At 47.7% G+C, this 16,434-nt stretch overlaps 1 protein-coding gene across 2 annotated transcripts in view; it reads left to right on the forward strand.

The window, feature by feature from the left end:
• The window catches only part of LOC8042304 (guanine nucleotide exchange factor VAV3), a 197,558-nt gene that overhangs the window by 173,213 nt on the left and 7,911 nt on the right, over nucleotides 1-16,434 (forward strand). For both annotated transcript variants that reach the window (XM_029993177.4, XM_029993178.4), the window contains exons 21-24: nucleotides 4,411-4,667; nucleotides 5,793-5,880; nucleotides 7,388-7,502; nucleotides 15,048-15,214. In XM_029993177.4, the coding sequence (XP_029849037.3) occupies nucleotides 4,411-4,667; nucleotides 5,793-5,880; nucleotides 7,388-7,502; nucleotides 15,048-15,214 (627 nt within the window). The remainder of the gene's footprint in view (nucleotides 1-4,410; nucleotides 4,668-5,792; nucleotides 5,881-7,387; nucleotides 7,503-15,047; nucleotides 15,215-16,434) is intronic.

The following is a 16,434-nucleotide window of genomic DNA, read 5'->3' on the forward strand; positions in this document are numbered from 1 at the left end:
GGGTGGCTGTCACGAGAGAATGCGGCGGGGACCTCCTCAGCCAGGCTCCACGTCGTGGCCGAGGACCCGCAGATTTTCGACATGTGGCAGACGAGTAAGCCTCCATCGTCCGTGCCACCTTACTTGGTGTCTGTCGAAATCTGCGGCCACCCCATCACCATGGAACTAGACACGGGGGCCAGCGTGTCGGTCATGCCCGGGAAGCTGTTCAAGCGAACCTTCCCCGGCGTGTCCATCGAGGCGTCTGACGTCATGCTGCGCAGCTACTCCGGGCAGCTTTCCCAGGTCCAGGGTCGGGCCCAACCCAGCGTTTGCCTTGGCGACAGGGAGGCAATCCTTCCCCTTTATTTAACCAAGGGGTCGTCGCCGACGCTGCTGGGCCGTAACTGGATTCACTTGCTGGGTGTTCGGCTGCCGGAGTACCAGGAAGCTGCGCTGCACGTGGTGAAAGACGTCCCGAACCTCCTGACCGACTTCCAGTCCCTGTTCCAGCCGGGGGTGGGCACCTTCGCAGGCACGACGGTCAGCATCCACGTACCCGAGGAAGCCCGGCTTCGGTTCTTCAAGCCGCGTCCGCTGCCATTCGCCCTGAAGGACGGGGTCACCCAGGAGCTGCAACGGCTTCAATGAGAGGGGATCCTGGTTCCCGTCAAGACCTCCGAGTGGGCCGCACCAATTGTTTCAGTCCTCAAGCTAGACGGCCGCGTCAGGATTTGCGGGGACTTCAAGGTCACCATCACCCCGTCGCTACCGTCGAGAAGTACCCGCTGCCTCGGATAGATCTCTGGTCGGCTCTGTCCGGGGTACAGAAGTTCTCCAAGCTCGACCTTCGAGATGCCTATCAGCAGCTGGTGCTCCAGGATGCCGCCCGGAAGTATGTCACCATTTCGACTACCATGGGACTCTTCCAGTACACGCGCCTACCGTTCGGCGTGGCCTCAGCCCCAGCCATCTTCCAGAGGGAAATGGACAACCTATTCAGGGGCATGAGGCACGTGGCGGTGTACTTGGACGACATCCTGGTTACCGGTACCGACGACGAGGACCACCTGCAGAACCTGCGCAAAGTCCTGACACGATTGCAGAACGCCGGTCTCAAGCTGAGGCTGGACAAGTGCGTGTTCCTGACCCCAAGTGTGGAGTACCTGGGACACATTATCTCCCAGGCTGGCCTGGCCCCGGCACCCCGCAAGATTGAGGCCGTGCTCAAGGTGCCGAAGCCCAAGAGCAAGAAGGAGCTTCAGAGCTACCTCGGCCTCGTCAACTTCTACGGGAGGTTCCTGCCCAACCTATCGACGCACCTAGAGCCGCTGCCTCGCCTGCTTCGTGACGGTCAGCAGTGGGCCTGGAAGAAGGAGCAGGACTTGGCCTTCCAGCGCAGCAAGGAGCTGGTCGTTAAGGCTCCAGTGCTGGTGCACTTCGATCCGGCCAAGCCTGTAGTCCTCACCGTAGATGCATTGCCGTACGGGGTAGGAGCCGTCCTGTTGCACCGGGGTCAGGATGGTCAGGAACACCCTGTGGTGTTTGCTTCTCGCCGGCTTCATGCGGCGGAGCAACGCTACAGCCAGCTCGACGAGGAAGGCTTGGCCCTCATGTTTGGGGTCGAGCGCTTCTACCAGTACCTGTGGGGCCGGAAATTCGAGGCGGTCACGGACCACAAGCCACTGGTGGGGCTGCTGAGGCCTGACAAGGCAGTCCCAGTGCAAGCATCGCCTTGTGTGGTACGCTGGGCCTTGACGCTGGCGGCCGCAGACGGGCGGACTGTAGAAGGCGCTACATACAGTATAGACCACTTACAACGTAACCGCTTATAGTGCAGGACCGGGTATAACGCGGTTCTTTTAAACCACCGGTTCGCCTCCCATAGAACTCCATGTAATTGCATACCGCTTCAAATGCAGGCGCGCGATGGGAAATACCGGTTATAGTGCGGTTTCTGGCACAGCCCGCCGACCGCGCCGACGACCGGAGCAGCGAGCACGCTTCCCTGTGCGACACCAGATAACGGCGCTGACGGCGCGAGACGAGCCGCAAGGCCGCAAGCCCGCAAGCGGCACACGCGGGGCAAGGAGGTTGCTAGAAGAAGCGAGGGAAGCGAAGAGAGAAACTTCAGTTGCCATAGCGACGGAGGGACGCACGCACGTATCGTTCACGTGCGTGCGTCCCTCCGCTATGGTGTACTAGAACTGCCAGTCTTCTAGTACACCATACCTCCGCTGCGTTGGTCGAGGAGAAGTGTTCGCGCGCGTTGCATGCCGGTCGCGCAGCTGCTTCTATCCGCGAACATGGCGTCGGTTGTGATCGTCGATGTAGACGGCGTTCATCTCATCGCGTAAAAGCGCTATCCTTGACTGTGAATTTTCATTGTGTGTCGCTATGATGACCCAGCACGCACTAGACGGGAAGATCCACCTACTCGTGCGACGATGTCGTGGCGGCGCTCTCAAGACGGCAGAAACGCCCGTGTCGTCGTGTTTGTTTACTTCGACTACAGTGGTGATTTCTAAGCATTTGTGTCCTCGAACATCGCCCGGATTTCTTATTTGGCGCATTTCATGCGTGTGCTCAAGTTAAAGGTATTACTGGCGCGTACCGTATGAAGGATGCAAATTTTCACGCGTTTTCGTCTCTGGAGAAAAGTGATTAGGGTTAGCAATCCTGAACGCTCGCTGCGTCCGTCCGCAACCGCAACCCACGACGCCATTAAAAGGCTGCGCCAGGCAAAAACCGCTCATTTCTTTCAAAATGTGTGACACACTTGAGACAGAACTGTATTAATCTGGTGAAATAAAGACTCTCCTCAAAGCAAGCTTTATTTTTCATCTAGCACAAAATAAATTCTTTTACAAAGGTAAGTTGTCTCATGGCATGTATTTTGGCCTGAAAAATTGATGTTTTGGTTATAGCGCGGTACCGCTTATAGTGCGGATTTTCGCGACTCCCGCGACATACGTTATATGCGGTCTACACATACTTGTTACAGCTTGGAGCATTCCCCACCATCTCATTTGTTCAGGCAGTTGCAGGAAAGTTGCTGGATGGCCTGTCCTGTTTGCTTGTGTTTTAGCAACATATTTAGACCATGTCAACCCATTGAACTGGTGTCAATTTTGTTTACAACTAATCAAGAGCGTGTACTAATTCACCTCATAATGGTTTCAGTTGAGGCATTTGGAGAAAAATGTTGAGCAAGGTATACTGTTTATTCTATGGCACTAGTATGAAAAGATTTTATTTTTATCTTCTGCCAAAATGTGTCTTTTACTGCTTCAGAAAAAAAAAAGGGGGATTTGCAAGCCCTATTTTCAGTTTTCATGAAAACTTTCCACTTTTTTAGTTTAATCTTCTAGTGTTAAATGGAGAAGCTTTCGGAAAAGCTGTCCGAGACGCAAAAATGGAGTAAGATATAATTTTTTGTTCGACCACTTGTTACTGCACTCTAGATTGTGCTACAGAGTCTGAGATTCTGAGTTAAATTCCCCCTCCTGGTTTCAATTGGGTTGGTCCTCATACCAGCGTACATTTGTGAAAAAACGGTTAAAGTGCAGGCGAGCTGGTGGATATTTACCATGATGGAACTTAACCCGAGACTGGGGTAGAACCAGAAACTTAAAAGTAGAGACGTTCTCTTCTTCACTTGTCTCTGTCCCTTCTACTTTTAAGTTTCTGTTTCTACCCCAGTCTCGGGTTAAGTTCCATCATGGTACATTTGTGTCATCTCTACAATGAACGTTAAGAGCTAGCATCCATCTGACGTTCAAACATGAGACATTATATCTCGGTGCATACTGGCCTTCCCACTGTATAAACATCCCAATATAAAAGACCACAGTATCAATAGTGTCAAAACAAAAAATCAAGGCCTCCCCCCACCCCCCCTCCACTCAACCCCTTAACACTTAAAAAATTTCAATTAAATTTTTTGGGCAGGGAAAGAGAAAATTTACCCCATCCCCCCCACCATCACCTCTGTTGCCTCCCTATCTGCCCTATAGTTTTGATGTCTCTGCGTCATACTTGAATTTGGCTGTATGGGACACTTCTCGTTTACAGCGACAGCTGTTAGTGGTCCATTCCTTGGTTTTTCGACGGCGTGAGCGTAAACGAATTCTGGTTCCCCGCTAAATTTGGCAGAAAAATGGATGTCATGTGACCTGTGCACCAATTCACTTTCCCCGCTAAATTTAGATGAAAAATTGACGTTGTGTGACCTATGCACCAATTGACGTGAATGTCCCATGACCTGACGTCGTGGGACCTGCACACAAATTCAAGTTCCCCACTAAATGTAGCGTAAAAATTTTCAGTTGATCATCTTCGTTGTATCATCGAATGGGGAGCACAGCTGTCGCTGTCTAAATGCATCGCATCATGGTATCCTCATGCAATTTTCTGTATCCCGCGTCGCAGTTGGACAAGCGGGGCTCGTACGAGTGCCCAGCGCCCCTCGGGAGGGGCCACGCACCCCTCTTCCCGGTCCCGCACACCCCTCCGCCGCTTCCCTCGAACCGCGACGGCTATGTCAACCTGAACCTGGAGGAGTACCCCTGGTTCGCCGGCACGATGGAGAGGGACGGCGCCACGGCCGTCCTCGAGAAGTCTCCCAGTGGCACCTTCCTCCTGCGCATCAGCACCAAGCAGAACGGTGGCTACGCCATCAGCATCAAGTCAGTGTTTGTCACGACGTCGAGGCACCTTGTGCACCGCGCTACGTCCGACACAGAGTCCAAAGGCGGCCGATGCCACGATTCGGTGTAGTGAATCGGGCGGCACCGAAAGGTGCATTGCCACGGCGCTCTTCGTCGTTGCACCTTTGCTGTCGCCGCCTTGACCGATTGCGCTCCGTCAATACGTCATGATCCGGCGTTTTTTGAGGGGGTTGTTCGGAGTAATTTGCGCTGTCAGCGACAGCGGTCACCCAAAAACGACAAGCGTTGTGACGACGCACTCTTGACTCTGCTCAATTTGGCTTTGTTGGATTGTGGCGTCAACTGCCTTAGGTCTCGGTGAGGAATGGAGCATAATGTCGGAACCGCAGGCGGCAGGTGTAGGCAGGAGGGTGGCTTGCGGGAAAGATGGAAATGATTTGCGGGCCTAATGTGTCAATGAACCGCAGCAGCTCGCCAGCTCATAGAATGAAAGCTTGTGCCGTAAACCCTTGCGTCTTGTGCTCGTATCTCGTTCCTGCTGCTCCCAGTATTATTACGGAGTGCGTTCACTTAGCCACAACTATCCGACACTTATTGACGTTGTTGGGTCAATATAATGCTGCCCCTCTACAGAATGGACGCGTGCCTCTGCGTTTCGAGGTGAATGAGGCATCCGACTAATTTTACGTTAAGGCCACCCTTGGGGCATTTAAAGATATTTAAAAGATTCATTTAGTCAGTTTTAAGTAATTAGGTTGTTGATTTTCACTTTTCATCGATTTGCCAACGTTTGCCGATGTAATCGACATTGTCCCGAAGAAACTGTTTCCTTATTTCGAGTTATCTTACTTTTTCAAATTGCTCTCAGTCATTAATGGAACATCCTGCATGCAGTCTGTTGGGAGCAGATCCTAGGTACGAACCAGTTTACATTTTCGGCGTGCTTGCCTGAACTGAAGCAAAGAAGAACCATTCCAACATGTTTTGGTACGTTTGCATTTAGCCTATAATGATGCATAGCAATGGGGTGGCATATGATATACTATGTTCTTCCACTGACTTTCATCTTAAACCAGAAAAATAACTCCTTACGTTCGTAAATGAGTGAATTTTCTTTTTTTTTTTTCATTCTGTTTGTTGCAGTTTTGACAGCCAGGTGAAGCACATGAGGGTATGCTACGACGACGGCCAGTTCTACCTCTCCGAGTCCAAAATGTTTAGGAGCATAGTGGTGAGTTCACAGTCGTCCAAAACAATTGGTGTTTCTCTTTCAATCACTCGATGCTGCTTCGTACACACTAGCATTTTAGTGTGACCGAGCATAATGCTACCGCTATGACACAATGAGAGAACAGAACGCCGCAATTTGTACAAAAAAACGCGGATGATAATTTTATTATCCACGTTTTTGCACTGCCAGCCTCGCACCTGTCGCACGAGTGGCAAATTTAACGTACCCCCCCCCCCCACGCCTTCCACGTCAAGTTTTTCTCAAATTGACTAATTTGGTTGCCTTCGACCATGCTCAGCATGTTTCTAATTGGAGCCACACATTTGTTTTCACTAACTATAAAGTTAATTAAAGGGGCGGTGCAATGTTTTTGAACTTTGGCTGATTCACTGCGGGAATTAACCTGCGTCGCCTATGGAACGAAGAACAGAAAACCATGTTTTCCTGTGTGCACTAGTTTTTACTTTAAAAAAAATGAAACAAATCGAAGGTTAATTAAGTGCCCCTCAACTCTCACGCCGTCTTTCGAGTGGAGTCTCTGGGGGACCACCTGGTTTCTCATTGGGTTCTCTCTTCAGAGACCCCAGCCGATCCCTCTGCGATTGTCATCTTTTCGAGGATTAGCATCGCCAAAGGTCGCGGCGAGGGATCGACGTGAAAGAAGGTTTACCACGGGACTGACGGCGAGTGTAGTAGCGGAGGGTTTTGTTGGCTTCCGCGTGTACCCCTGTGATGTGCCACCGTTGTTCCCATAACCGGCAGACGTGGTTTCACCTTGGCAAATAATTTGTTTTTTCCTTTGCGATTATGTGGCGGAACAGCAGTATTTTGCAAAAAGGTGGAGTGTTTTTGTTGTCAACTGTTCCTAGATAAACAATATAAAAAATACAAACTGCTCATTCTTTCACCGTTAAAATTGTTGCTCTAACCCCTTTGCCAGATTTCGGTTACATATTTATTTGACTTCTCGTGACAATTAGCACACTATGTTATGTCACCCTTGCCGTATAACTCACCTGCACAGACCACATTGTGTATTTTTTTCATGGCTTCTTTTTAATAGATCTGTTTTATCTATCTTCGAAAATTAAATGATATTGAACTAAATTGAAAAACACACCCTTTATAATTCAATATTATTCGTACCTGTGCTGTGCAACTACAAGGTATGGTAACATAACACATATTTATTTTGCATTTGATTTGATCTCAGGGATCACTTTTTGCATATCTGTACCAAAAGCAGTTACGAAACAGCATGGGAAGCTGACCTTGGACGTAACGTGGAGGTGCAATGCTTCAGGCAAACTCGCCTTCTGGAGAAATGTCGCAACCAAACATTTTGTTCCTGTCGCCGGGAAAAGAGTATCACTGTAAAACATTGCTATTCATGTTGTGCACCATTGGCAATAGCTTTGATTTTGTTTTACTCGCACGTTTATCCCAACCAGTTTGCTGGTGTGCAGTTCTTGTCTGTTGAGGTTCTTGTTCTCGCCACCTTTCCCAGGAACTGGTGTCCTGGTACGAAACCCACAGCCTCTCCGAAAGCTTCAAGGGCCTCGAAATCTCTCTTCTCATTCCGTTCAAGAACGTCGTCCCGTCTCCGATCACAAACGGGACGTGTGAGTATACTCAGATTTTCCAGTCGACGTAGATACGCTATTTATAGGACTGCCCTTACAGTGAAACAACATTCTCATCGTCTCAACTATCAGGCGCACATTCCGACCTGGACTGATCTAAGAGACGATGCACACACAAATGAGTGATGCATAAACTGCTAGAAATATTGACTACTGCCTTATCGTTGTGGGTAGGAAGCCATGTTCGTTACAATAAAGCATTTAGAGGACAAGGTTGAAAACTTAGTGAAAATTGGAGCATTTCATCTCAATCTGAGAAGAGACAACTTCTGTTGCTGGGCTTGACTGATAAGGCTAGACTTCGCGGACCCCTAGAATGCCTTCGTCAACCGTAAAGAGTCTGTGGACCCCCATTTGAGAACCACTAGTGTAGAGGATCATGTGACTGCTCGTACCAGGAGTAGCCATGTTTTTGATGACCCGAGGCTAATGTTGCCTGATGGAGCCGAAGTTTCGGTTTCTGCTTATGTTTATAGTAAGATTTCACTAAACGTGTCCCTTCTTTCACAAAGCAAATGACATAGTGCCTTTTTATTCTTTTTACTGTGAAATCACTCGTAAGCCTGACATTCTAGGAACTGGGTGGAGTTGCCCTTTAAGGTATTTATTTAAATAAATAAATAAACAAGTAAACATACCAGTCGAAGATACATTCCAGGCACTATACGCTCCGTGCGGGAACTATACACCAACTCATGTTTACAAACAAACCAGAGCGCCCCTAGCGGACGCCACCGGCGCCGCGCATGGGCGATGGGGGTGTGGGCAAGAAGCTCGCCGTCGCCCATAAACAAACCATTGAAATGCGATGTTGTCGGCGTCGGTGTGAGTCCCCCTGCCCTTTTTCGCGTTCGAATTGTTGGTTCTACGTCTTCCTGGCGATGTCTGTCTATCTTGAGCGGCGTCAGCGAAATTACCGAGGCTCGTTACACCGCAAAACTTCGCTTGAATAATGTGACACGCGGCGATTCATTCCGCATGGACGCCGCAGATTGTACGCTAAAGCCTGATTCGCATGATGAGATTTGGCTCAGAATTTTCAGTCGCGACGCCGCTCGGGCTGCAAAAGTGTGAACCGTAGCTGAAATGGTCGACGACGATACTGAAAATCGCAAGCAGAATCGGACCAACTGAATTAGGCATAACAACAAGTCGGTGTTGGTCACTGGTAACAATGACCAACATCTCCTTGTATCTACTGTTTACATCGAGCCTGCTTACCAACCTTCAAATTTAAGTCTTTTGAGGCCTGCACTCACTTCTTATCGCAAGTACCGGGCCAACGTTTGGTCTACGAACCGGCGTCGTCTAAGAGAGCAGACGACAAGCAGAAACGTTTGAAAGAGCAGACGACAATTCGAACAATCAGGCGGCCGTTTGAACTTGAAGACGCACTGAACGTAGTCCACAGGTGGTCCGCGCAACTTGACAGTTTTCTGGCGTTCATGTTGAAACAAAACAAATAAATCTGATGACCACAAGTATCCGTGAATTCAACCCAAAGTGCTCTTTTCACAGCACATATCCAGATTCTCGGACGAATTGAGCACGTGAAAACTGACCTTCAAACCTGTCTCGACACTTTTGGTACGGCCCCAGTAGCGGCGTTTTGACGAGAAGGCAGGTTTTTGTCTGGTTCCTTTCATAACAACGCAGGAATACACGTCTGGCATGGGGACTTCTGCCCACAGCCCCAGACGGGAAGTGCGACCGACGCGCCACCACCGCGCCGTGACGTCACAGAGATGAGTTGGTGTATAGGGGGCGCTTTGAAGAACACGCGTAGCGCCGCTAGCGGAGGAGCTGGCGTTCGACAGTGAGGCGTGCTCAGCAGCCTGCGGCGCCTTTTCGCGCGCAAAGCTGTGGCGGCGGAAGCGCGCACGGACGGAACTTCTGCTTTTTGAGCCGATAAGTTGAAGTTGACGTTGCATGAGTGCTGGGGCAGATTTAAGAAGGGCATTTAGCTGTTCTCCACTTCTTATATATTGAGTTTGAGTCGTTATTAGGGGTAATTTCTTTAGTTGCGGTCGAAAAAGTGGTTTGAGCAATTTTCCGAAAAGCAAGACGGCCGCCACCATAATTGCTCTCAGTGGGAGATTTGTTTCGCTCGTCGCTGTGAAGGTAGGACTGCTGGGACGACAATATTTGGAGGCGAGCGAGATGTTCACTAAGTTTGTGCACTAAGTGGGCCAAGTTTTATAAAGACAGCAGGTGTGAAAGTTATGGTTCGAACGAATAAAGGAATAAAGCTGTCAGGAATATCCAATATTGGACCCAAAATGTTCTGTTATAACCGGGCTGTGCGAAGTGCAGATTTGGACGCACAGGTTTTTGAACCTGACCGTAGCTTGACACAACAGTTATATAATAGCAAAAATAGGTGGCGTAGGGAAACCAGGTGGAAATTTGGTTTGGGCGGCGTAACTGAATGGGAAACGGTTTTGACCTTGAAAGGGCTGTCAAGAGAATACCACTCGTCGTGGGAGATGGAGACTTTACAGGTAGGAAGGGACCAGTGCACTGTACTTCCAATTGAAACAATGTTACAAAAAATGGTTTCAAAGCTGAGAAAACCAAGTTGTCGGTTTGGCCGTCAAAGGCATTGGCGGTCAGCTGTTGTTTAGTAATTTGGTTGTGCGAGGTGCTGATTTTTGGCACACAGGTACTTCGACAACCGTAACTTGACAAAACACTTATTATACCTAAAAAAGGTGGCATAGTTTAACCAGGTGGAAATATTTTTGGGTGGTGTAACTAAATTGGAACCGGTTTTGACCGTCAAATGCTGTCAAGAGAATACCACTCATCATGACAAAAAGGCAAAGAGCGCACAGTAAACGGGGACTAAAGGAAGTGCAAACAGGACAAGCGCTGACTCTCAACTGAAATTTAATCACACGAAAACAAAACAAAGAAAGCAGCAACTCCGCCCACGTCACATGATACATGATACATTCACCAAGTGTCCAAAAAAACCATCTCTTTACTACTCAAGCCCAGTGACGTTTGGCTTACGCAGTTCGCGCCTGTTTATAATTGCATGCGCCTCTAAAATTTCTCGATTCACTCTGTCCCTTCCATTGCTGATGATACCCGTCTTACTGAAGATAGGTTCACACCCACATCTATGACAATGCAGTGGCAGATATCCCCCTACAGCTCCCACCACTGATCGCAACCACAAGTCATGCTCCCGCAGTCTGTGATTAACACATCGCCCCGTCTGACCGACGAAGGCTTTCCCACACGTCAGTGGAATCGTGTAAACAACTCACACCTTGCAAACAACATAATGATTTTCATGCTTCACCGAGCAAGCGGGGCCTTTGTCCTTCTTATCGGCAACTCTCGCGCATAGTTGCGCCAACTTACACGGAGCGGAAAACAATAATTGCACATCGTACCTCAAGGCAACTTTTTTCAAGTTGTGTGAAATTTTATGGAGATACGGTATTACGAGCAGTCTCTTATTTGGCCTTTCTCTCCGGGGACGGGGTTCCCCCTTGAGTTTCTTTAACAAACCCTCCGCGACGCTCAATAAAACCGAAGTTGGGAAACCTGCCACTGTCAGTCTTTTAGCCTGCTGGGAAAAACTATCGTTAACCACATGATGACATGACTTCTCAAGTGCAGCTTGTTGGCAAGACGAGGCAATGCTTCTCTTGACCAGCTTAGAGTGCGATGAATCATACGGAAGAAGACCCTTCTTTGAGCGTGGGTGATAAGACCAGCAAACGTGGTTAGCAATGAATTCTAATCTCAAATCCAAAAACTGTAGGTAAGCCCCATCCTGAAGTTCGTGAGTGAAAGTGAGCCCCTCCGAATGATGTGCGAAAACTTCTAAAACAGACCTCACAACATCTGCCTCACATATGCCCTCCAACCTAATAAACAAAACCAAAAAGTCATCCACATAACGAAACACTTTACAAACGCGCTAGTCATCCAGTTTTTCCGAAATGGCCTTATCGCACTTGGCTAAAACAATGTCACAAAGCACAGGTGCCACAGAAACCGATACAAATCCCCTTTTTCTGAACGTAAAGCTTACCGTTAAATAGGATAAAAGTCGACTCCAGATAAAACTTGAGCAGCTCTAAAAACCCATCAGTATACACACCGCTAGCGTTCTGGAAGCCAATCTCGCCATTTCTTTCAATACATTCACGCACCGAGATAAACAGAGCGCAATGAGGGATTGAATAAAAAAGATCCTCAGCATCTATGGAAAATTAAAACATTCTGGCGGGCTAGTTGGTTACAGATAATTAAATTACAAATAGCACAAGGACGAGGACAGACGAAGAAGTGGACAGGACAGGTGCTAACTCACAACTGACGGTTTTATATACAACGTTGAAGAAGAAGGTGAAGGAAGTGTCTAGAGTTGAAAAAAGAAGAAAAAATTGGTCTTTTTCTAACCGGGCGCTTTAAGAAGATTGTTAGACTAGAAAGATTAAAACACAGCAGACCAAAACGAAATTAATAAAAATTAAACAAAGGTAATGATTTTGAACTCTATACGAAACTATTCTGAAGGGTTAGAAAATAACCCCGGACCGTGGGAGACAAATTGAGGATAAAAATATTGGATAAAAATTAATAAAATAAAAAAAAAAAAAGAAAAAAAAAAAAAAAAAAAAAGGTGGTGCCTGTTGGATGTAAAAAGGTAAATAAGCTGTACGAGGGGTACGAGGCACTGATCAACAGCCTTTGGACGATCACCCTTTTTTTTTTTTTTTTTTTTTCTTCTTTTTTTTATTAATTTTTATCCAATATTTTTATTCTCAATTTGTCTCCCACGGTCCGGGGTTATTTTCTAACCCTTCAGAATAGTTTCGTATAGAGTTCAAAATCATTACCTTTGTTTAATTTTTATTAATTTCGTTTTGGTCTGCTGTGTTTTAATCTTTCTAGTCTAACAATCTTCTTAGAGCGCCCAGTTAGAAAAAGACCAATTTTTTCTTCTTTTTTCAACTCCAGACACTTCCTTCACCTTCTTCTTCAACGTTGTATATAAAACCGTCAGTTGTGAGTTAGAGCCTGTCCTGTCCACTTCTTCGTCTGTCCTCGTCCTTGCGCTATTTGTAATTTAATTTATGGAAAAGCCCCCCACATCTGTGACTGCACCACTACTAAGGTAATCTATGACACTCTGCGAATTAAGCACCAAAAAAGGATCACAGGTCTCTAACCGACTTAAGTTCTCTTGCAGGAATCGACTGACCTGTCTCTGCCACGCCCCCTTCTCGGTAACGATAGTCCGCAGGGGTGCATTCACTTTATGTGTCTTAACAGAAAAGAATACATCAAGATTTCCTTTCGTCGTCTTTCCAATTTCTTTTCCCTGCTTGGACACTTGTAATTCTTTGCACAACTTGGCTGCAGCACATTTGACCCTTTTTGGCTTAAGATTGGTAATCTCGAAGTTCTTCTTAATTGCATCGTCAGCCTCAGTGTTCAATAGGTTCCGGGGTAGCACAACAAATCCTCCCTCCTTATCAGCCTGTAGCAAACTGAGATCGTTGTTTTGAAAATAGGTAACAACACTTTGTAGAGAACCTACCCCAGATGCAGAAGGCCGTTTTGTAGCACATTTTTGTACGCAGTCAACCCCCTCCGAAACACAGTGGTCCTTATCCTCAGACGCTGCCTTTTCCAACACTCGCCGTACATCAGCCAACAATTCATGCGCCTTCATGCTAGGGTCAACACTATACTTTGGCCCTCTGTTCAGAATTGAGGCCACATGCTCAGGAACTTGGGCGTCTCCCAAAACGACCAGTCCACTAGGTCCGTTCTCAGGCGAACGAGACTTCTTGGGTATCCCAAGAAAGGACAAAGGCCTCGCCGCGCCTTTTCCTCCGGGACGGAGGAAAAGGTGTGAAAAAAAGTTGCCTTGAGGTACGATGTGCCATTGGTGATTTCCGCTCCGTGTAAGCTAGCGCAACTATGCGCGAGAGTTGCCGATAAGGTCAAAGGCCCCGCTTGCTCGGTGAAGCATGAGAATCGATATGTTGTTTGCAAGGTGGGAGTTGTTTACACGATTCCACTAACGTGTGGGAAAACCTACGTCGGTCAGACGGGCCGATGTGTTAATCATAGACTGTGGGAGCATGACTTGTCGTTGCGATCAGTGGTGGGAGCTGTAGGGAGGCATCTGCTACTGCATTGTCATGGATATGGGTGTAAACCTATCTTCAGTAAGACGGGTATCGTTGGCAATGGAAGGGACAGAGTGAATCGAGAAATTTTAGAGGCGCATGCAATTATAAACAGGCGCGAACTGCGTAAGCCAAACGTCACTGGGCTTGAGTAGTAAAGAGATGGTTTTTTTGGACACTTGGTGAATGTATCATGTATCATGTGACGTGGGCGGAGTTGCTGTTTTCTTTGCTTTGTTTTCGTGTGATTAAATTTCAGTTGAGAGTCAGTGCTTGTCCTGTTTGCCTTCCTTTAGTCCCCGTTTACTGTGCGCTGTTTTCCTTTTTGTCAGTATGAACCAACTAACCCACATCGCCACCCTTATCCACTCATCATGATCGGGAGGGGCTTACTTTACAGGTAAAAAGCTACCAGTGGATGGTACTTTCACTTCGAACAACTTTGCAATAGGTGGCTCTAAAGCCGAGAAAAAAAAAATTGTTGTCTATAAGACTCGGAGTGTCAGCGTTTCCACATCCAAAAAGAGGCTGATCAAAAAAGAAATCACACCACACAAACTTCCATACTCAAACATTGATTGTCCAGTGTTTCCAATTTTCATTGTAGTTTTCCTTAATTCATATTTGTCACTTTTTGTACCGTCCGGATCTTTCTTCATGAAGTACAGACTGCGTGCCATACTAGTTCGGAAATACCATCGACACATACAATGGGGATGAAACTTCTTTGGAGGGCATTCCTTCAACGAAATTCACACTGCATACCCGCGAGTGTGGGATGGCATTTCAGTTCGAGCTGAGATATGTAGGCGTTACTGGTACGAAAATAAACGCAGAGCGCAAAGCGGTAGAGTAGAATATGTCAGCTGTGCCTATACAATGGAAGACAGGATCGGGAGACAGAATTTCTCGCGTCGTACGGCACGGGTCCATCGTTGTCGCTGTCCCACAAAACATCGGCAAGGTGAAAAACTGTGAAATTTTGTCCCTACGAGATACGACTCATTGGAGCACTTGACGATGCAGCAGTTCATGCTGTCAACCCAGCGCAACCACACCACTCCGACTTCAATGCGTACCAATGTACGCGGCATGGCTTCGTGTCGCTGGGGCTCTCACTGCATACCTTCGGTAACGGCCGCGCGGCGGCGCGCCGGTCGCGTCGCACGGAGTGTATAGTCGGGATGGATCTAGGTTGCACAGAAACATGTGCTTTTGGGCTGTTGCCAAGCGGCTGTGCTTTATTGGAATGCGCAACCCTCAACAGGTTGCTAGTCTAGCTGTAACCAACCTTTGGTAGTGCTGTAGAGGGCAGTAGCTTCTGGTTTACATGACAACATCCTTCTGTTCTGCTGTGCAGCCATGCTGTGCTTGTCCCCGACGGAGCCCCTGGGGCGTGCGGTGGCCCTGCACAACTTCCAGCCAACAGCGGACAGCATGCTGGGGCTGATCAAAGGGGATGTTGTAACGGTGCTCAGCAAGGCAGGCCAGGAGAAGGGCTGGTGGAAGGGCCAGATACAAGAGAGGGTGAGAGACACATTCACAGCACGGTCCAGCGTCCTTTTCGTTCCACAGAATTCACACGTAATGCTTCGGACCCACTCAAGACAGTATGCAAAATCTGTCTCCCATTGTATCGCGCTGTGATTTACTACAAAGGTGCAGCTAACTGGTGGAAGCTTGGAGTGAAAATATCAACAAATGAACCTAATCCAAAAGAGAAAAAAAAAACACCTATTTGGGGCCGTTCAAGGTGGCATTTGCAGGCACTGCACACCGTCTGCAAATGTCTGCTAAGCTTGAAGACGGTGGTGCACACCGTCTGCAAGCTTAGCAGACAATCTCCCAAAAATTTTGACTACCGTAAAATCCTGATAAATAGCCCACCTAAAATCGAGAGCAAATCGAGTGAATCAATGAAGGGGGCTAACTTTCAATGTGCAGTAAAAAAAAGTAGAAAAATGTATTGTAGCCAAAGAACAAACATGCATTTATTGGCACTGCACATTCATCATCAAAACCGTCGAACGAACAGTCGCTCTCACTGTCAAACAAAAGGTTAAGCATCTCCACGGTGTTCGAAGTGGTTGGCACAGCAGCGGAAAATGGGACCGCCGAAGCGATCCGCTCATGAAGCTTCTGATCCATCCAGGGTTGTTGACATACCGCACCGCGAAGGAGCGGGCAGCAACATCCTTGCTCACGGCCACCCAAGCCTTGGAAATGAATTTCTTGACATCTTGTCACAATGGCCCCTTTCCTCGGCACCCTTTAAAGGTTGCTGGGGTTCTCTGAGACCAAAAAGTTTGAGAACCCCTGCTCTAGAGATCCCTTTTTTTTTTTTTTCAAGCTCATTAAAGGGAAAATTTAGCACCCCACCCCCACCACCGCCAAACATTTCTTTAATTTTTTCCAGGCGATTTAGTATGGTGTCGGGAGAATGCCCAATCAGTATTTTGCTACGAAGTCGCATTTATTTTTAAAAAATCCAAAGAACTCACCTGCTCAAAACTAAGACATGAGCACGGAGGCTCGTGGCCACGACAGATGGACCATGTGGACCAAGGAGGAGGGGGAAATGTAGAGAGAGTTGCCGGAAATCATGTAATCACACCCAACGGAATTTTTTTTTTTTGTGCAAGGCAGACATTGACGTTTTGTGCACCATTTATTCTGCAAATTGTTTCACACTTATATTCGTTCCGATAGCTATTCTGTGCTTGAACATAGGTTTGTTGGTACCTCAA

The sequence above is a fragment of the Ixodes scapularis genome, unplaced genomic scaffold (assembly GCF_016920785.2).
Source record: "Ixodes scapularis isolate PalLabHiFi unplaced genomic scaffold, ASM1692078v2 PGA_scaffold3__209_contigs__length_174095766, whole genome shotgun sequence".
Taxonomy (NCBI): domain Eukaryota; kingdom Metazoa; phylum Arthropoda; class Arachnida; order Ixodida; family Ixodidae; genus Ixodes; species Ixodes scapularis.